Raw genomic sequence first — 22,800 nt, forward strand, 5'->3', positions numbered from 1 at the left:
CCTTAGGCAGAAAGCCAGCATAAGATCTATGCTCCATTTTAGCTCTTAGGGTGAATTTCACCCTGAAGGAGGCAAGTGGATAGGAAGGAGGAATGGATTATTGGACTCAGACTGTGTTATTCACTGTTTGTCAGTAGTAGAACTGGTCAGTAAGTCTGTCAATGAACCACTTACCAGTAGGCACACAGTTCTAGAATCCTTCTGATACAGACTGGTCAGTAAACTGGTTTTGTCAGCCCCATAATACTTTTCAAAAGGTTTAGAAACACCTTGTAATAAATCAAAAAACTTTATTATTCGAAGATGTTATAAATTTACAACACACATTACGAGATCATTCTCAGAGTGCGCGCGTTGTAGGTTTAAAGACTCAGCGTTCATTCTAGTCACACTTATGAGTCCAACTTTGCCATACTAACAGTTACCAGCAAAGCCACGCTAAATGAACACTCATGATAGCCTCTTAAAATACATGTCTACTGGTAACAGCCTGGCTGTTTTAAAGGGACCAGATTAGTAAGAATACAGCATTGATTTTCTTTTCGTCAGACCATCATATTAAAGCAAAAATGGGTGACAAATGTTTAGTATTAGCATTAATTGATGCTCAATCTTTCTGTCGATGTGTAGCAGATCACTGATCCATGCTCTTAAGTTTCAGAATGAACCCTGAATTCTAAGGTTTGTTGACATTCACCCAAGTTAATCTTCATAAAAGTAATATCACATCTTAAAAACAACTGTGCATGCTACACATCAGTGTCACTTCTATATAAAAACAATGTATTGTACCCAATTATTTTATACACAGATTAAATGAAAAATGTTAAGTCTGAGTACCTTACAGTGTAACTTCACTAGTGCTACTTTGTGGTCAGTGCTTTATGGCAAATCACATTCTTGTACAGTTCATTCAATTAGAATAAAAACAAACTTGCAAATTAAAAAAGGGCTTACCAGCTGCAAAAAAGACAACAAACATTTCATTGGTAGGTTTTTAGTTTAAAAATGTTAGCACAACCTTCCTCACCCCCACATTGAGAAAATGATATTAAAAAAATTATAACATTAAATTCTGATTGAATTGGGCTTTTACATTTATTAATGTTTGTATGCTTCAAAGAGGGATCTGCATTTAAGCCTGGGGCAAAAGGTATACCACATGTTAAACACATGCCGTCTGTAATGACAAACAGTTGGGATGCAAGTTTGTCACTGACTTTTTAAACCATGTACATGTAAACTTAATATGCACTGCTTGCTTTACTTGCAAGGATCATAGGATTTGCCACTCTGGCTCAGACTAGTGGCAGGCTAGTCTGCTAATTAGTCTAGCGATGGCCAGCACCAAATGCTTCAGAGGAATAATCTGCCCATAAATGATGATACATTTAGAGACTGGGTCATGCCCCGAACAATGAGAATTTATTTCCTTTTTAAACTATCTTATCCAATATATCTGTGAATGAAAATATCCAGCTGTGGATGCAATTATTCCAGCAGCCCTTTATAAAGTCCTAGGAGTAAATATTAGCAACTGACAAAAATGCCACTCTAATGGGCAGAAGAATGAGGTATTTTCTTTGGACACCATTCTCACTATCGTATAATCCAACTTCTGAAACTCAGACTACTGGGAACAACGTGTGTGCCTGCTCAATAGGCAAGTTATGCTGACACAGTGATCGAAACAATCATGTGGTCTGGTATCGAGCTGCACAGCTTCTTCCAATGCACTAATTCAAAAGATTCTCAGCCCCTGGATCACGGGGAACATCTGTGACAGGCTGCTAGTGGCCAAATGCGGGGCGATTGTCCAGAAACTTCAGAGCTCTTGCAGACATGAGTTCTTCCACTCCTAGCAGAGAACAAGTGTACTGACCACTGTACTACAATCTGCGTGAATTAGCTTTCCACTTCCATTGATACACACAAAGCATAAGTGTTCTCAGAATTGTGTAAAGGTCACTAATGTGCAAAGCGGCTGTGGATTCTTGTGTGACCATTTCACCACCCTGAAGAGATTGAAGAGGAAACAATGGTGGGATTCTTTGGACTTGCCTACTGCAGTGGCTCAAATTCTCATGCTAGCTTTGGCTCCCAGGTCAAGACCAGCCAATGTCTAAGTTACAAAGTGGCATCGGGCTTTCCCTCCCAGCCCTAATACATCCCTTTAAATGCATCGCACTATAAAGATAGTATAAATAGGGAGCCCTGAGAACAAACTTCTATATAGAACATTTCTATTAAAAATATCAAAGCTTTGTGATGACAAAATTATAAGTTATAAATATATATATGTTTAAATAAATAGCTAGCTAGCTTTCAAGAGTCAGACATATCAAAAGGTAAGCGATTGTCTATGTCAACTAATGGGGCAAGTACAGACCTAGTATAAGAACAATTATAAGCCATCAATATTGCAGCAAATAATCCAGCTACCTGGCCCATTTCCTCATTTGTCCTTGGTTTTATCGATCTTCCACCTTCTCCCTTGGCCTAGTTCTGATGATGCAACAAGACACTTTGTCAGCACCACTGCTAATCTCTTTGCTAGCGTTAACGGGGACTTTAGAGATTCAAGCACATGGCTCAAACCTGCAAATCTTTATTCACACAAATACTACTTACTCACACAAGTAATCACATTTTTTTAAAGTGTCTACTCACATGACTCTCATGGTTTTGCAGGTTTGAACTCACAATCCTTTCATTGTTACACTACCTGGAGACCAGCCCCTGCAAATGCTGAATCCCAGCCTGCTAGTCAATACAGTGATAATTAGGCTTTCAGAATCCTAGAAAGCACAGGAGAATTGCCACAACTGCAACCACAATAGACAAAAAAGCAACAATAACCTTGTTGGAGTAGCAACCCATCCAGCTCATAGCATGTGCCACTGGACATGTATTAGTGTCAAACATTCATATTAATGAGTTCAATCAAGTGATTCTTTAAGTGGCATTCCAAGTTACATTTGAATTGACATAGTTAAGAAAGTCTTTATTCATGCCTAAATCTCACTGAAAAACATTAAATCCATATAACCTTCTACTAATCCCAGATATTGGCCACTGGAAATTTTCTCAAAAGACAAAAAACATTTTTAAAAAAGCCATATCAAAAAACCAAGGCTGGAGGACACTTTATAATGACAACCAGCCTCTCTCCTTCTACACATATAGCGAAGCTTTGAAATAACAGGGTCTAAAACTGCAAATCCTCACACTTTTTAGGTTTTTTTTTTTAAGAGACACAGTATTCCTTTAATCATAAGGTTTCTTATACCATAGTTGCCATATTAGTTTTATTAGGAAAGCAGGAAAAACAGGGCATTCTTGCCTGCAATTACATTGAAAGCTATTTTAAAAGATGTGTTGAACCTGTTCTGACGTGCCAAGGGGTACAGTTTTGATTTAGTTGTGTCACCTAGATAAACCTGACATAGAAACAAATGCATCCTGTTCAGTAAACAGAGATGAAACCATACAATCTAACTCAAGTCTACTACCATGGGGATAATGCAGAGGTGCACAAGCAGCCGCACTTAGAAGGCTGAAGGATATGTAGATAAAAACAGTATCTAACCTCTTTGTAGAATCACTGTTTATGAATTACTTTAAAGTGTCTGATCTTATGGCATGGAAGTCAATGAGAACTTGGACTTGACAATGGGAACATAATCAGACCCTAAGTTCTTACAGGACATGTTGCTATCTCAACTTATGTCTAATACATTCAGAACCACAGTCTGGAACAATTTTTGTTCAGGATATAATCACATGATGGTGATTCCTGTGGAAATAAGCACTGATTATTTACAAAAACTTGAAGAGAAGAGGGAATTCCATACATATCAGTGCCTCAAATGCTCAGAACTTCAAACACCACCCTCAGGTAATATTTCAAGAAAACCACGACAAAAGAGACTGATTGAATGAACTGAAATCCTTCAGCATCAGGAAACTTGTTTAAATGTTATTCTTAATATTATATCTTACTTATATGAGTAGCTGCACTGAAATCAAATAGGACTGTTTTGAGTAATTATTGAGACGAAGGATCCAGCACCTAGTTTTTAAGACTAAAACTGCAATTAAATTTAGAGGCTGTCAGGAAGAGGTAGAAAGCAAAAAAGGGGGTGCTGAAATGGTTACTTCTGAATGTGGAGATCTAAGCACCTTACAGTAATTTGTTTAAGTGCAATAGACAGTCACTGGGATATTACAAAAGCCAGAAATGAAACTGGGATAGTAAGGAAAGATAAGATCTGAGTGACTGATCTCCCCACCCATCAAATTAATTATGTGAAATTGGCAACTTGTGTGTCTCAGCTGCATATTATTACAGTTCAGGTGCCAACTTCAGGCCAAAACTTGTTGTGTGGTTTACGTCCCAATCTAGCTGCCCTACGTAAAATCACTCTTAAAAGGTGGCCTGCAAAGTTACGCAGAATATCCTCTCACAACACACATACATACCTTTGCGGTCTGTACTGAAGGAGTAAAAGGTTTATTTTCTCAGCGCACTTTTTATAGTACATCCTGGGCTTCCCTGTCTTTCCTGGCAGATTCTATAGACTACTGGAGGACTTGTTTACTGCACTGAAGATACCACGCAGGTGAAACTTAATTGAAAAGGGAAGTGATTTTTAGTCCAACTATTTAAGAATTATCAGCTGTGTAACAAGTGCAGTATGAACAGCTGGAAGAAGAGATCTATATGTGAAATCCAGCCCTTTGTACTCCTTTAGTTCGCAGGCTGACAGAACTCACAATACCCATCTGAGACCTCCAGTGAATCTTCCAATGACAGACAAGAGAAGACAAGACCTGACATACCGGATATTTCTAAGGTAAAAAAGAAGCAGAGGAAAATTCCTTATTCAATGTGTTGTACACAAGCAAGCAAAATCAGGACAAAAACCTAAATATTTGTGTGGATGATGGTTTCATTTTGCAGATGACCTTCCAATTAAAACCCAAGCAAGTTAGCAGCTTTTGGCATTGTCAGTGGAGTTTGAAAAGGACTTATTTTAAAAAACAGAATTTCTTTCCTAAAATATACATTCAGAAATAGACAACGACAGAGAAACATTGTCACCTTTCAAACTAAGATATGTTAAAACAGGATATTCCTATGAACTGTAGCACTTGACAGTCTAAGTGCTGGAATGGCAAGTTACATTTTTGTGAAGAGATACTGCATCTTTAATCTATTTGAGTGAGCTCTCCTGCAGGATTGGAAAACACTAACGCAGAAAATAAATAAGAAAAAGTAATGCTATTTATTAAAGAAATTCCATCTCTGAATTATTCTGTTTAAATTAGAATGCAAGACGGACAAGCCTGGATAACAACATGTTCTCTCGACATTTGGACTTATTTTAAAAAATGAATTCCTAAGTGTCAATTTTAAAAGTATTTTGTGATATAGATATAAATTAACACTGAATAGAGATGAACAATATGATTACTATCCTATGATAGTGGTCAATGACCTTTTGTAAACACTAGCCAGACGCTTCAACCGCTAGCTAGTAAAACTGAAGTCACAGGCCTTTTGAGTAAGAAGACCGAAACATGAGGCAACGTCACCTATCACTTTCTCTGCCGATCACACGCTAAGTTGAGTTCACAAAGCCTTTTCCTGTATTTGGATATATATTTCATTTTCAACCTACCACCTGAAAGCAAAAAAACAAAAAACAAAAAAACCCACCCAGACAAGTCTTCAAACCTCTCCACTAAAACTAAATCCACAAGGCTACTAACTTCAGGATGGCCATAACTACACACTCTTATTTGAGATGTGCCTATCCAAACAACAACAAGCTATTTTGCTTCCTCTGCTACCTTCTTCCATCAGCTCCCCCTCCCCCTTTTATTCTCCCTCCTCCCAAAAAATGTATGTTCCCTCTTGTTCAGGAAACGTGAAGCTAGAGACAGCAAGAAGTGGCACAGTGGATCGGCATTCCCCTCTATGTGCGGTTCAGCGTCTGGAAGATTCGAGAGATCTGTAGCATGACAGGTCCCGTCTCTGGATCGTTCATCCACTGAGTGCTGTTTAAGGGGTTTTCAAGCATATCTTCAAAGGCTGTCAAGAGGAGGAGGTGTCAAAACTCAGTTAATGATATTTTATTTGGCCAATATTGAGTCGTTTGGATTTTTGCAAAATAAAGTTAGCTTAAAATTGCAGAATAAATCATGACTTGCTTTGATCACCACAACTCGGTCAGGACAGAAGGTCTAGAGAGGCCAGAGCCACCCTCAGATAGACCTCTGTCTCATTTCCCCCTCTCTCCCTGGCAACACAGCTCCACTGGAGAGGCACTGCCAGTGACATCTCCTGGCTGTGCCTATTGGGGGTGGAAGGAAGGAAGTAGAACAACAGCCGGCTGTGTCATGTTCTGCCTAGATACTCCTAGGGCATCCATCTCCGTGCCTCCACCAATCACTTTACCTCACAAGGCTTTGGGAGAGTAATCAAGCTACGGCACAGAGGCATGCAGTTCCGTTGCACAGGGAGCCCACGGCGGAGCCAAGAAGTGAACCGTAATCTCCTGAGTCCCAGGCCTGCTGCTGACAGGGGAGGGTTGGAGGGAACTGCCCTGGGGCCTGGCTACAGGGCTCCCAGCCACAGTCACTGTGGCAGCGACACCATCTAGAGCCCTTTAAACTGCTGCTGGAGTGCCACGCTCCGGGCCGTTCTGAGGGCTCGGCAGGGAGGAGCACCATAGCCTGGGAGGCACTGAAGGCTGGTTGCCCAGGCCCGGCCCTCACCTTGCCCAGGGTCCGGTGAGGCTATTAGCTCCCCTGCCTTGGCCACAAGATGATCTTACTCTCTGGGGCTAGAGGAGGAACAACACACGTTCTCCCACCAGTCACCAAGCTCCTTCCTTCATCAGTCTAATCACTGCCCTCTCATGGAGTCAAGGGCATGCAAGCTGCCATGGAGACAGCAGACACCAGCTCTCATGGTATGTGTGTGTCAGGGGAGGGGGGAAGAGATGGTCCCTTTTCTTTGGAGATTTGACTGATGTTCTAGGCCCAAATGGCTAAAAATAGTTTGCTTCACCTGTGTCAAATAACCCCTCCACCAAGATTACTCCACTCATTCACTTCTCAATGTTTATGTTCACTTAAAAAACTCTTACAAAACAAATAGTCTGGTAGCACCTTAAAGACTAACAAAACATGAGGATGGTATTGTGAGCTTTCGTGGGCACCACCCACGTCTTCAGATGACCGGAGTGTAATTAGTTTGCATTTCGCTCTGTCTGGATGATGAACAGACAAGTCCGTGACACTGTGGTTCTTGTGCATTAGCACATTGCTGCAACATTTGGGTTGCAAATGCAGCAGGAAACAAGAACATTTGATCCAATAGTTACAGAGGCTTGGGACAGTGTGGCCCGGACAAACATTTAGTTTCCCACAGAGTTGAAAAGAAGAAGTTACTCACCTTCGTGCAGTAACGATGGTTCTTCGAGATGGGTCCCCGTGGGTGCCCCACTCATGGTGTCGGGCTCGTCCCAGTGCCGCAGCTGCGGCGCCCGGACAAGCCCGACACCATGAGCGGAGCACCCCCAGGGACCACTCGAAGAAGAAGCTGAAGTTTGGAACACTTACTCATCGTGGGCCACACACAAATCACAAATCTGACCTTTTCAGCAGTCTCCTAAAGGTCAGTGTAACAAGTTACACAACAGTCTGGCAAACAAGCAGAAAGTTCAATGATCCAATTCTCTAAAGGTGATAAGTGCCCACAGCTCTCAATAAAATCAACGAGAGCTGTAGGTACTCATCACCTCTGAAAGGCAGACTATAAATACTTCCCCAAGGTCACAACGCAGGTTTCTGGAAGAACTGAGAATAAAATAGAGCTCTCATGCTTCAAGCACCAGACCATGCTTCCTCCCATTTTGAGGAGAAGTTAGAGATTCAAAATATATTGCACTAAAGGAGGACTAAGTATTTTTTAATTAAATGCAAATATTGGTGCCAGTATGCATGACACTGCCAATATGCAGAGGTATCATTAGCAACAGTATGCACTCTGATGTTCATCCAAGCTGTACAATGACATTTTCTATTTTTATATCCTGAGCTGCAGCATGGAACCCTCCTTCTGAAACGAAGATGCCACTTGTTTCGAAATCAGAGTGGGCGGGTTCAACTCCTACATTATTTAAAACCCACAAAACTTCACAGTACATGTAAGTGTTCAAGAGACCCACTGCAAGGGGATTCATATGCACCCTAGGTTTAAAAGCATGCCTTTAAATAAAAAGTCTAGGCAACCCTGAGACTAAATATGAAGCATGTTTATGTTGCAGAAAGGCCAAATTTCTCCCTACTAAATATCTCCACTAAATATCGACTGTGCAGACTTTCCTCAGAGTAACCCAACCACCACAATTTGCATTCCAGTCACTTTTGGGTGCATTAATCATGTGACTTTCCCAGCTACAGATGCTCTCTGACTGAGGGGAGGGAGGGAAACAGATGCTCTATAGGGCAAAACTCCAAAAAGGGTGAAGCATGTGTCCACAGCTGTTATTTCAGCCTTGGCAGGACAGACACAGAAGTCCTTAGCTGGCAGCTTTCAGTTCAGTTAAACTCAGCCAACTACTGCCCTCTGAGTAATGAGCAGACTTTAATCTATAGTAAGCTGCAATACAGTGCGCATTTGCTGCCACGTTTTTTGTAGCTAAGGCCCCCCACGATACCAAGCAAAACTCTAAATTTTCCCTGACAAACTCTGGTCAAGTTTGGTGCAACTGATCGCCTAGATCTGCAGGGATGCTCTAGCCAATAGCCATGACATTCTGGATAGCACAGGTTGAACTCATTCACCTAGATTCATTTGGGCATAAGCTTTCATAGGTAAAAACCACGTCATCAGATGCATGGAGTGCCCCCAAGCTCTGTGATTCCCACTCCATGCATCTGACGACGCGGTTTTTACCCATGAAAGCTTATGCCCAAATAAATGTTAGTCTTTAAGGTGCCACAGGACTCTTTGCTGTTTTCACAGATATGGACTAAGACTTGTCATTTCCTAGACACTGTGTTATTTCTGACACAGCCCCATGATTATTCCCAAGCCCACACTGCTTGCATGGCATTATACACAGCATGTTATTACACTGCATAAGGGGGAAAATGTGAAGAGCTGCCCCTTCCCCATATATTCACTTGGCTTTATTTAAATAGAGTATTTTCTGATTGTCAGCAATTGTAGAAGCAATGCATATTTGTCAAAAGCCAGGACAGTACTTACCTAACAGCGTTTTAGGGTTTGTCAGCCCTAATTGTACCACTGGGTTTTCTAGGATGGCTTGAAAGAGAGGGCTAGCGGTGTCAATCCCCTTATCTAAATCTTCTGGAGATGGCTTTCTGTCTCCCAGCAGCCATTCACACTGTAAAAGTCAGCAGGCATGACAAGTTTATAATTAGCTCAATTGAAACGCAAACTCCAGAGACTTCAATCCCTCATGTAAATAAGGCACAAGCTAGAACATCTTAGACAAAGTTATATCTATTAACACATTAACTACTCCTCAGTTAGGTCCTGTTCCGGGTGAAGTCAACTCCAAGGCTCCCATTACTCCAGTGGGAGCTGGACTAGCCCCTCATACAGCAAGAAAAGTGATTTCTGGCTCTCAAACCCACATGAAGAGACACTCTGTAGGTCACACTGGAAACGTCCAGCTTGCCCCAGCACTGTCATCCTCCTCTACGATAACTTTCTAGGAGGCCCCCAAAGCGAAAGCTGGAGAGGAAGCTGACTAATCTCGCTGCCAGGAGAACATCTCGAAATCCAGCAAGGGCAACTCAACCCTCCTTCTTTCAGAAGAGGATAAAATGAAAGAGAGTGAGTGAGAGTATATTGTGGATGAGGTGATCTTCCTTCAAATGAGAACCTCAAAAACCAATTCCCATGTCTCCGGCCAAAGTTTTCCATCTCAACATTTCCCCTCTGGAAGCAGTTCTTTGCGGAGAAGGCTTGTTTACTGCCACTCTCTAGCCCATTAGTGACTGCTTTCCAATGATGCATGATATTTCATCATGTTTGCTTCAATTCCAATAAATGCTAGGCTGGACTGCGAAAAGCCAAGCCGTGTTACATGAGGCTAGTTTGAATTAAAGTACGACCAAGTGCCATCCAGTTCAGTGATCAAGAATTCTCAATTGACCAAATGATCATGATAGTAATTAGGAATAAAAATAACAGAGCGTACTCACTGCTGCATTTTGCTGGTTGTTGTTTACTCTGAGTGCATCTATCACTTCTTTTTCATCAAAGCCCATCTCCATCAAGGCAATGACAGCCTAAATTAGAATACATCGCTTATTACACACAGCATTTAGCATGGTCCATGGCAGCTATAACACTCACAAGGAATTAATCGTATCTCCGCTTCTGCAGAAAAGCTTTTCCATGTACAAAGGGGCAGAAGGTGATGTCTCTGCTTTAAGAATCCCCACTGGATTTATCAAGTCAGAATCTCCTCACTAGAAGAGCCAAAGGAATTTTCTGGAAACAGAGGAAAATATAGCACAGTATACAGGCAGTCCCCGGGTTACGTACAAGATAGGGACTGTAGGTTTCTTCTTAAGTTGAATCTGTATGTAAGTCGGAACTGGCGTTCAGATTCAGCCGCTGCTGAAACTGACCAGCGGCTGACTACAGGAAGCCCGAGGCAGAGTTGCTCTGCCCCGGGCTTCCTGGAATCAGCCTCTGATCAGTTTCAACAGGCTGAATTTGGACGCCAGTTCCGACTTACATACAGATTCAACTTAAGAACCCCAGGCGTCCCCAAGTCAGCTGCTGCTGAAACTGATCAGCGGCTGATTCCAGGAAGCCCAGGGCAGAGCAACTCTGCCTCGGGCTTCCTGTAGTCGGCGCTGGTCAGTTTCAGCAGCAGCTGATTTGGGGACGCCTGGGGCAGAGCAGCTGGGGTGCTGCTGGGTTGCTCCAGTAGCGCCGCTCCTCGGCGCTACTGGACCAATCCACCAGCACCCCAGCTGCTCTGCCCCAGGCGTCCTGATTCAGCCGCTGCTGAAACTGACAAGCAGTGGCTGAATCAGGACGCCTGGGGCAGAGCAGACGGGATGCTGCCGGGTTGGTCCAGTAGCGCCCAGAGCGGCGCTGCGGGACCAACCGGCAGCGCCCCAGCTGCTCTACCACAGGTGTCTGGAGGAAAGCCTGGACTGCTGGGAGGGGGGGAGGGGGGGCGTACTAGCTGCTCCCCCAGCAGACCAGGAAGACACGGGCGGGGGACCGAGACGCACCGCAGTCCCACTGCCCGGGTCCTCCGCGGCTTTGCTCCCCGTCTCCCTGGTCTGCTGGTCTCCAGCAGACCAGGGAGACGGGGAGCAAAGCCGCGGAGCACGCCGGCAGCTGGACAGCCGCGGCGCGTCTGGGCTGTCCGCTACTCGCGTGCTCCCCGACTTTGCTCCCCGTCTCCCTGGTCTGTTGGTCTCCAGCAGACCAGGGAGACGGGGAGCAAAGCCTCTGAGGAAGCCTCTGGGGAGACGTGGAGCAAAGCCGCAGAGCACGCGGGCAGCGGACAGCCCAGCCGCGCCGCGGCTGTCCCGCTGCTGACGTCTTCAGAGGCTTTGCTTCCCGTCTCCCTGGTCTGCTGGTCTCCAGCAGACCAGGGAGACGGGCAGCAAACCCCGTTCGTAACTGCAGATCCGACATAAGTCGGATCCGCGTAACTCGGGGACTGCCTGTATTCCCTTTCGACTATTTTTTTCCTGGGTGCCAACTGTTGGCTAGCAGAGGTTCAAGAGATTTTAAAAGTCTATCAGCTAATAATACTAATACTAATAAAACTGCAGCAGCCACATCCTGCTTCTATTAAAGTAACTGTCAAAATTCCCAGTAGAGCTAGGGTTGCCAGGTGTTCGGTATTGGCTTGGACAGTCCGGTATCTGCGGTTTCTGTTCGGTAAAAAGAAAAACAGAAAATACCGGACATGTAAAATATCGGACGGAAGGCCACTTGGGACATTCTTCCCCTGCCACACCTGGGGGGGGGGGGGGGGGGGGGGGAGTGTGGGATTTAAAGGTGCTGTGACTTTTTTTTTTTGACCAACAACTTTGGTCCCCATTTTTTCCCCCACCATGTTCGGTATTTTTTGTGAAACTATCTGGCAACCAACCCTACGCAGAGCTGTTTGAAAATTAAGACCACTAAGCATTACTACACTGTTCCAAAGCACAGGTGTAAGAGAAATGACTGAGTGACCCCTCATTATTATAGTGTTCCATGTCAGCATCCTTGGGGCTTAAAGAAGAAAACAGATTCCTTTCACTACAACCCTCTCTTTTTCCTGGTACTGTAATTTGGAAGTAGACTCCACCCTGCACCTACTGCTTACACGGGACATCTGAGCAAACTCAGCAGCACCAACACAAAATTATCTACAAAGAAATGCAACCTCTAACACTCAAGGGGTGCACGTCCCCATTCCTAGTTCCCACACACCAAACAAGCACTGGAAGGACTCCTTTTTCTTTCCCCTTTCTTGTTTCTCTCTGGTCACATACCTTAATTGTGTCTATAACGGATATATTACAAGGAGAATGCGCTGTTTTTAAACGAGGTTTTACAATGTTAGGAGTTCAGTTATAGTACATGTACCATTTGCAGGCTGTGGCACTAATTTTAGATTTAGCAATATGACATTTAGGAAAGGACTGTGATGGGGAGGAAGCCAGGATAGAGAGTCTCTTAAGAAGTAGGTTAAAGTTTACACCACATTTTAAATGGGACCGTACTTTAACTCACATAATGAAACTAGCTTATTTTGTACTGCCACTCCCCCTTTACCACTATAGATTTGTAGGGGTAGATTTTGATCTCAATTACAAAGGGTCAGATCAGGTTGACTTCAGAGAGAGTTGCAGCTGTGTAACTAAGCAATATTGGCTGTAGCATGCAGCTTCCTTCAGGAATTAACCTGGAATTAGGACAAGACAAGCTGCTGTTTCCATCAATCATTCCTAGTATCTCATCGTACTCCTCTTCAGATGTTTCGGTTTCCACTTCTGTTTCAAGCTATGGGATAGTTTTATTCCTGTTTCCTATTTTATGTACTCACAAAAGCAGAAAGGTATTTGCATCTTCTGAGAACAGTTCTCTTGGGAAAACTCAGCCATCATCTAGTCTGCCTAGGCAAAAGGAACCAAGGATTCTATCCCAGAGTAAAAACCTAGCTCTATTAAAGAGAAAAACTCCCATTAACTTCAGCTGGTCTAGGATTTCACTCCTGTGTTTAAGGGGCTTCTCTTTATTAACTGTTCTCATAATTTCAAAAATTCCAGATGTTTATGGTGCTACACAAATGATTTCTAAACACTGATACGAAACTAATCCACTTTGCACTCCTACATTATTTCATTGCAATGTTGGAAAACTGAGATTTCATATATTGGTGAGCTTCCTCATGGAAGAAAACAATTTACAGACAAATTTAATCCCCAGGTTAGTTAGTGATAAGACTGTTAAATGGTGGGCACATCTGAAAGATGGACTGGCAAAACAAGTTTAGCAAAAGTAGATTGGCAGCAATCAAGTGTATTTAGCTTGGTCTTTTAAAGAAGGTTAATTGTCTGTAATATTCATGATTTAGATTGGACTACTAAATAGCAGAATAAAAAAGGTAAGAAAAGAGCAAGCATAATCTGAAATGTATTATGAAATATTAGAGAGGAGGCAAGACCAAAGGGAACAACTACTGACTTAAAGGGAAGCAGGCAGCAGAGTTTATAAGCCAAATTCTGTTGTTAGTTACACTGGTGTAAATCTAGAATTCACTGGAATTGCTCTGGATTTCTACTGGTGCAAGAGAATAGAATTAGTGCTGCATTTCCAAAACATGCAAGTAATGAGAACACAGCCATCGTCTGGTATGTAGTCAGATAATTGGGATGCTGGAGATGGGGTTTTAGAACTTGTACTTTATGCTCCATAGCCAAGGCTTATGGTTATCTGGCAATAAAACACACAATATCACATCCATATGCTAGTTCTAGTCAGACTAGAATGGAGTACATTCAATATTTAGAACTGTGTATCTGAAGTATCTGATATTCACAGTATCTGATTATTTTAAAAGGTCTTTTTCAGATAAGTAATTTTACTCATGTGTTAATATTAGCTATTAAGTCGTTGATGAATCTTGCCAAAGTCTCAGGAAACCTTGCATGGTGAAAGCAGACCTTGAATTCTAAACAGCATCTCCTGGTGAGTTTAAGGGAAAATAAGCACCTAAGTTGTTCTGAATAGGGATTGTCTCTGCATATTTATAACAGATCAGATAAACAGTTTGAAAAGACGTTTCACTGTAATTTCTGCAAACTCAAGAGCTTAAATGCTCTTTGGTATCTTTCTACAATAAGAGTCTCCAGGGCACCATAATAAATACCCTATGGGTACTTCTTCCCCAATACACACAACTGCTTATTTCCTCAGGCTTTAATGGTGGGACCAACTTGTGATTACAAACGGCTTTGCCAAGAGGTTAGTCCCAACACTGGGGCAGACCTAACGATGCTGGTAATTTAGGTGCACCTGTGTTCGAGATTATGGGGTCTATGTACTGGGCAGTAACCCTTTAGCTACTGGGAGAGACTTCTAAAGGTCCTGATTGTCTTGTATTTCAAAAACCTCCAGAATCCTCTCAGCGCAGCAGTATACACAAGTATCCATACGTTGCATATAGTCAGTAAACAGTTATTTGGAGCCCACTGTGTCCCCACAACGATTCCTTCGCATTCCATTTAGTGAAGAGTAAGACAGACAACACATACTCGTGGATCAGGACGAAATTCTCTTTTCCTGCGGATCTTCTTGAATATTTCTGTCAGCTCATCCTTGGGCTCTTCACCACCAGCTTCCAAACTAGGACCAGCAATTGCCTCAGCAGAGGAGGCACCCGCATCAGAGGCAGCTTCTAATGAGCTTTGACCTGGAAGTGGTGCATCAACTGTGGGGTCATCTGCATGTTCTATCAACCACTCCATGGCCTGCGTCACTGACATACTGGGACAAAAAGTTAATGGAAACCATTATGGGGAGTCAAAGCTACGCTGCAGCTAAAAGCGAGCCTCCCAGTCCAGGGAGACAGACTCCCACCAGCTTAACAGCATGGATGCTGCAGCTCCCACAGAGACCGGCTAGCCACCTGAGCTCAGAACAAAGGGCCAGCTGGGCTTCAGAGCCCGAGCTGCAAGGTCTATACTCTAGCCAATGGTGATGGGAGGCTCATTCCCAGCTGCAGAGTAGACAGACCCAAGTAAAACATCCTGCACATGTTCAGCTTTTGTTTCTAGGACTTTCAGTTTCACCAGCTAGCTTAAACAGAGGTCACAAAACACAAATTTGCTTCCTTTAAGCTTTCATTGTGTGTGGTTACAAAACAGCTTTGGTGCAACATCACATACTTGTTCTTAAGTTATCATGGGCACCATAAACTGATTTCTCCTGAGCTGACAGTGAAAGGAGAGGAGAGGTGGAGATAGAGGAAAGCAAGTGTTGAAGATCAGCTGAAGCAGCAATCTATGGAACATTTTAAAATATGCTTTTGAGGGTGTCGCCTGCGCTCCAGAACCTCAGTTTCATTTCAGCATAGTAAGTCACTCTTTCCCTAAGAGTTCAGAAGAAACTCTCAGTTTGCAATTTTTGGATGAGTTAAAGTGATGTGTCCCCCAAGTTTGCACAGGACCTGAAACAACAGCCCACAGCAATGAACTGCCCTTGTTCATCTATATGGAGTGTGAATTCAGATACTCTGTCACTAGGGCATTGTGTACACTGCAGGGTTTTTGCACAAGAAGCTTTTTGCAGAAGAGATCTTGCACAAAAACTTCTTGCGCAAAAGCACGTCCACACCTCAAAAGCACATCACAAAAGTGATGTGCTTTTGCGCAAGAGTGTGTCCACACTGCATGGACACTCTTGTGCAAGATCATTCTGATTGCAACTCACAGAATGGCCATCAGAGCACCTGTGCTTTTTGTGATAGGCTCTTTTTGCACAAGAAACCCCTGTGGAGTGTCCACACACACCTTTTTGCGCAAGAACGCTTGCGCAAAAAGGAGTTATGCCCCATAGAAGGAGATATACCATCACCGCAAAACACCCTCTGTTATCGACTGACTGTAGATTTTCTTGTGCAAAAACGCGCTTGAGGTGTGGACGCTCCATGGGTTTTTGTGCAAAAACCCTGTAGTGCAGACATAGCCTAGCATTTAAAATACCAACACTGGTAACTATTTCACTGCCAGTCAAAGCATTATGTAAGGAGAGAAGCAAGCACGTTACACTTACACAATTTACCATGAGTGACAGCTCGTTTTGGTACCTGGAATGGATAGTGCTTAGGTGAGTATCACCCCTTTCCCCCTTGCTTATCTCTGGAGCCCAAAAGAGCATTTGCGCCCCACCAAGCAGAGCCTCTGAGCATCTGAACTAGGGAAGTAAGTGACGAGACGTATGCTTGTCGGATAGTTAACTAGTGAGTTGACTAGTTGCTTTCTCCCCCCTCCCCACCTTTACTGCCTCTATCAGAAAGCTAGGTCCCCCCCTGCACCATCTCCATGGGGAAGAGGGCGGAGCGGGGAACTGGTGGCACTCCTTGCTTTTGAAATGTACAAGGCCACAAACCTCCATTTATTCTCAGAACAAGTCTAGCACGGACAACACCACAGTATGGTTCCCTCACGTGACCTCTTCCCCCATGTGGACCTCCATCCCGTGTAGGATGGAGTGCCTCTGCTATGCTTTGTCCTGTCATGGATGAGGTGATCCAGGAGGCTGTTTACAGCAAATGCATTATTATTCAAAGAATAACATGCACAAGTTCTCTCAGTAATTAGCAATCCCGTATGCTGGGTGCTGTGAATACTCACTGGTTTAACCGAAGGGCTTTGACAGCTCGGCTCTCTGGAAACCCCATTTCTGTAAGCTGTCGCAGGGCTATTTCATCCACTCGGTCTTCCTCGTCCTCATCCAACATAGCTACAAAAAACAGATTCACATTATGACTTCAAGCCAACGTCTATCCCTGCTCCATCTGGGAAAATATCTGGTAAGCTGGAATCCTTCAGTCTTCCCTTTCTAATCCTAGCAAATGAGAAGGTGAGAGAAAAACCTATTAAGTCTTCTAGTTCAACCCCCTTAGCTCAGCTAATGCTGGACTGTGCCCTGAACTTTGTCAAGAAGAGTGTTCTATGTCTCACACGAAGGGAGTGGGTTTCCTCCCTGCCTCCAGCATTCTACTCCACTCTGGACTGAGCTTTCAAGCCTTTAGAATGAGCAGTCCTCATGCTCACAAGCAGAGCTACTGACTTCTATGAGACTATGTAAAGAATTATTTGACAAAACATGTGGAGGGATCAGGCCCCAATAAATCCCAGTGTCAGGAAGCTCTCTCATTATATTCAGCCTAAATTTTCCCTTTTCTCCATTTAATCCTAATTCGAACGATAGGTCTATGCTAAAAAAAAAAATGCGCCTTCTTAAAATTTGGGTTAAATTACCTAAATTGCTATGACTTCAGGGCTATCAGTTTGAGTTCAACTCTATAGACTTTACCTCTAGCTGCTAACCCAAGTTAAAAGACGAGTCGCTGAATCTTCACTGCTATTTAGCCCCCATAAATTAACACAGGTCAGCTAACTAAAATTAAGACTATACTTTTGTTTTTTGCACAGTAGAAATTCCCTTTGTGCCCTTGTACTAACCCATTCCTCATCACCCCCAAGAGCTGAAGTTTGAGTGAAGTTTTCCAGTAGTTACACTGAGAATAATTTTACATTGGGACCTCTCATCCTAAAGTGACTTACCAATGAAAACCAAAACACCAGGAATGAAATCCTGCCCAATTCAATTCAATGAGAATTCTGCTATTAATTTTAGTGGGATCTAGATTTCAGCCCAGAATGCTTCCCCTGACACTACACACACCAGGAGCAGAACTTAACATTTTTTTTGCATTGCAGCACTACGCACTCTATGACAGATATTAGACTCAACTGAAACCAAACAGAGTGTTAAAAAGGCTAAATATTATTTAAGTTGGAATCTGGCAAGACATCAAAGGCTATGACCCTGGCTCGTGTGAAAAATGCCAGAAGATCTCTAGTAACCATGAGGTGTCAAGATCTTGGTTATGGTTTTGTCTCATTGAAAAGATGCCACATCCTGCTGCTCTGTGCCTCCTGGAGTATAAGTAAGGCCCTACCAAATTCACGGTCTATTTTGTTCAATTCCATGGTCATAGAGTTTTAAAAACTGTAAATTTCAGTTTCAGATATTTAAATCTGAAATGTCAGTGTTGTAACCAAGGGCCACAGACGGCTCAGGTGGCGCTTGCCTGGTGACAGCATTGCCTTCGGAGTTGAGCTTCCAGCTAGTAGCCATGAAGTTTACCCGCAGCTGGGAGATATTCCCACAGATGGGTCTGACCCGGTCTTGTGGACAACCCATGCAGCGGAAGAGAAATCTCATCTGTCCCCAGCATCTGGAGGGAACCCCTGTCCCTACACTAGCCAGATTTTATGACAGAGATCAGATTTCAGTCCATGATTTGTTTTTCACAGTCATGAAGCTGGTAGGGTCCCAAATATAGGACCAGCATATTTTTAAAAATAAGCCATCAAACTGCAACTGCTGAGTGAGAGGGAAGAGTGTTACCTACTGAACTTTCAACACCGCTTCCTTCCTCTGCAAGTGGTATTCCTCAGAAGAGTCCCACTGATGTCTGGACCTATCCCCACCCTCTGTGTAGGGAGCTATGAAGGTTGTTATGGCCGCCTACAGGCCTTTTGTAATAGGATGAATCAATATTTTGGGTATTTCTTGACAAGGCTAATCGAATCCTGGCTCCACAAAACACATTTAAGGATACGTGCTTACCATTTGCCTTCTTAAATAGTTCAACTGCATCTGGGTTCAGTGCAAGCAATTTCTGCGCAACTTCAATAAGTGAAACTAAGATCTTCCGGAGTTCTGTCTGGAACTGCAAGAAAAGAAACTGTCAAAACACTTAGATGGAAAGCTACCAAGAGCTATCATCACTTAACCCATCTCTTGTTAGTGTCTGTGCACTATGCCCTTGCCAGAAAGTTGCTTTATTATGGCTTTGCTTTCACTGTGTTTAGCATATCAAAAATAAGTTAGAGTGTTTCCCGTGGAGTGCTATATAGCACAAGAATTGCCATGCAGGAAGGGTTGTTTATTTCTTCCATTGCTTTTGGTCCCATAATGAACTAGCTGAGAAAGCTTTATTATTTCTTAATGGAAACAGGGGCCCAAAATCTCTGGTGAGATGCTGTGAATTTGCTTTCAGGACTGGGGACCTGTTTCTACAAAGGGATGAGCCTTCTTGGCTAGTGGCATTTTCTCAGCTTCTTCTGAGACTTGCCATTCCAGTATGTCATGGCTATCCTTCCTTCACCTAGAAACATGTTTAACATATCCCATATACAACAGGGCAAGCCGCTAACTAAATTGGTCCAATTTTTCCACGCTTCACTTAATTAAGTGCTAGAGACGTGTATGATTTTTAAAGAAAAAAATTCACTATTTTGTTTATTATTTAACAGCATGTACTATGCACATAGGGCTTTGTTACTCTCTTGTGCATGAAGTATCAAACCTAAAGAAGCAACTCTCACTGTGTTTTCTGAACACACATTTTACACATACTCACAAAGTCCTTCAGCATTCTGAAAGCTGCGCAGTGCTAGGGCATTTTTAAATTTTTAAAACAGAGATAAGAGGGAAACTAAAGTGTCTCAAACTCCATGTATAATAAAAAATTTTAAGCAAAAAAGAATGCAGTCACACTTTATGCTAAGGTTCCCTATATGAATAGCATATAAAGAGTTAATAAACGATCAATAGATTAATAAGTATGTTAGATATTATAAGCATATCATCATGAGTCATTATAGATGGCAACCCACTGACCCATCAGATTAACCTCTGATTAACTCATTTATTAAAATGTCTATTAATTATTCCTTTATAAACAGAAACTTAATATCAAGTGTAACCCAGAATGCAGTAGAAACTTGGAATTAAAAAGAGCTTCCTTTCTGCAGGGAATACAGTTTATAATCACATTGGTCTTTTAGTTAAGATCTTTATTAAGTAGCCACTAAGACAAAAATCAGTACTTTAAAAAAAAAATTCCTTTGGGAAAAACATGGAACAAGATAGGTAAATATTTTGTACAGGCACAGGACAGTTTCACTATAATTGCCATGTATGAGAGAATACCCTAAAACAAGGGAACAAAGATCACACTTCTCTTCAAAAGCAAAACTAAAAACAAAAACATTCCCAGACATGATTTCCAACCAAACTTTGCAATGCTGTGCTTGAACATTAGAACCAGGAAGTGACTAAGTTTTTATCAGTCAGTGAGAAGTGCAAGTAGTAAAACATAGCATGAACAGGGAAAACCTTAATTTGACTCTTAAAGTTCAGTTTTAAATTACCTATGATGCTGGTATATTAGGTACGTTTCTTCCCCAATGTATTACTTTGGACCTGAAATATGGACCATATATTTTCACTTCTTTCAAAAGAAGTAAGCAATAGGCTCAAGTTTCAGTGAAGTCTTCAAGACTAGATGAACTACTTTTGGATGTCACAGAGAAGGGTTAAATCAAGGAGGAAATCTAGATTCAGCATATAAACAAAGTAGATAAAAGGCATCATACTGTAAAACTCCAATTGTCCGGCATCCAGGGTCCGGCACTCCTGATAGTCCGGCACCAACTGGAACCCAGAAGTGCTCCGGCCAGCTGGACAATTGGAGCTGCTCTGCCCCCGGCTTCCTCAAGTCCACTGCTGCTGAAACTGACCAGTGGCAGACTTGGGGAAGTCGGGGCAGAGCAGCTGGGGTACTGCCGGGTTGGTCCTGCAGCACCGCCCTCTCCCACACTGCACAGTTCCCCGCCGACCTCTCCCTCCCTCCCCAGACCCCTCATAGTCCCCCTTCCGGTACTCCGGCAGTCCTAAAGGTGTAGTCCTTTAGTCCCCCGGGTCCTAAAGGTGCCAGATTATCGGAAATTTACTGTACTTACATCTCTCATGTTGTGGTGGGCCACAGTGCGATCTGCATTGCGAGAGGGCAGATTCGCTGTAGCTTTGAGAATAGCATCCTTATCTGGAGCTTTCTGTTCTTGCTTCCTCTAAACAAGAAAAGAAAACATGCTCAGATTTTGTGATTTATCATCCACGGAACTACAGTAATAAAAATGCTATAGCTGACATTCTCCACAGGCCCATATAGTGTTTTTCATTTAAATATCCCCATTTTACAAATGGGGAAACTGAGGCACAAAGAGGAGGAACTGACTTGTCAAAGGTAACAGAATCCAGAAATCTCAGAAATCTCCATTCCCTGGCCTGTGCTCTAATCACTATGATGTGTTCCTTCCCTGTAGAGAAATCCTCAAATGTGTCTGTGTTCTATTCAGAATTAGTGGGGAGATGTGTGAACACTTCAGATGCTATTTAATACTGAACCCTCCAAGACAAACACACAGAGGACGTAATGAGAGGAAGACAGTGTGACACGCAGCACAGCAAGATCCCAGAGAAACAGTGCACAGGTAAATACAGATACCTGCAGGAAGCAAATCATGGAAGAGAAAAAACAGGTTTGCAGCACATACAAGCAGAGACCTCCAGCAATTCACAAGGACAAGCAGAGGCATAGCTCAGTGCATTTGCAAATGACGGGCAGGTACAGCACTACCACGGCCACCTTTTGGAGAATGCTGACCCCCTGAAATAACAGTTACACCCAGAATGGGTACAGTTAAGGGCCTAACAAGGCCAATGCTTGTGCCCCAGGATGAATCTACACTGGAGCTGGGAGCCAGACCCCCAGCTCAGTCAGACTTGTGTTAGCAGTTCTTGCTCTAAGGCATTAAAAATAGCCGTGTGCATGTTGCAGAACTGAGGGTTCAAGTTAGCCAGCCCCACCTCATGGACCTGAGCTCCCTGCTGGTGCTGCAGCGTCCCCACCCCTAACACAAGTCTGCTTGCTCGAGCTGGGGGGGCTATTTTGGTCATGCTAGCACAGGTCAGCCTAGCAAGTCTCTCTACCCAGTCTGGGCAGCTTGCTCCCAGCGCCAGTGTAGACATGGTTAGAAGGCCCAAGTCGAGATGCAGCTAAAGACAGAAATCAGAGCTGTTAGACACAGCTTTCTAAAGGGCACATTACGTGAAGGTGCAACAGGGCACAACCTCTAATGATTTATTCTATTATTGAACATTCAAAGATCAGCCTCACAGCATTTCCACAGAGTGCATCTATCCTGTTTGAGGCAAACATTATTGTTAATTTACAGATTCTCTGGCAAGTTTCAAAGGAATGTGAATCCTTCTGAAATTCATTTATTTCATCTTTAATTAAATGGATGCATTTGCCTCCATACATAAATATGGAACACCCACAGCTTTGCTTCTCCAAGTTGTTAATACAGAGAGGGAAAAGGCAGCCTAGAAAAAGCACCCACAAAGTGTCTGAACTCACTTTTTCCTCTGCTGATACTTCTGCCATTTTAGGAGGGGGAGGGGGAGCTCGCTTCTTTACCAACAGCAAGACATCTAAAAAGAGAAGATTCTGGAATATGTTAGAAGTAACATGCAATGGACTGTCAGGCAGATTAGAAGCCAACATACACAAATGGCAAAATGAAGGCTGTTCACCATTCTGGGGGTGACTGTTCCTGTATTCCCCCTGCACAGACCCTTGA

At 43.1% G+C, this 22,800-nt stretch overlaps 1 protein-coding gene across 1 annotated transcript in view; it reads right to left on the reverse strand.

Annotated features, from left to right (window-relative positions):
- Window positions 1–270: 270 nt before the first annotated feature.
- UBAC1 (UBA domain containing 1) overlaps window positions 271–22,800 on the reverse strand; it is a 40,005-nt gene continuing 17,475 nt past the window's right edge. The window contains exons 3-10 of the mRNA XM_075905522.2: window positions 22,578–22,651; window positions 21,118–21,225; window positions 18,938–19,040; window positions 16,930–17,038; window positions 14,830–15,061; window positions 10,252–10,338; window positions 9,287–9,425; window positions 271–6,097 (exon numbers count right to left, since the gene is read on the reverse strand). Coding sequence (XP_075761637.1) covers window positions 5,982–6,097; window positions 9,287–9,425; window positions 10,252–10,338; window positions 14,830–15,061; window positions 16,930–17,038; window positions 18,938–19,040; window positions 21,118–21,225; window positions 22,578–22,651 — 968 coding nt within the window. The 3' untranslated portion in view covers window positions 271–5,981. The remainder of the gene's footprint in view (window positions 6,098–9,286; window positions 9,426–10,251; window positions 10,339–14,829; window positions 15,062–16,929; window positions 17,039–18,937; window positions 19,041–21,117; window positions 21,226–22,577; window positions 22,652–22,800) is intronic.

This window comes from Pelodiscus sinensis, chromosome 23 (assembly GCF_052426305.1).
Source record: "Pelodiscus sinensis isolate ZL-2025 chromosome 23, ASM5242630v1, whole genome shotgun sequence".
Taxonomy (NCBI): Eukaryota; Metazoa; Chordata; order Testudines; family Trionychidae; genus Pelodiscus; species Pelodiscus sinensis.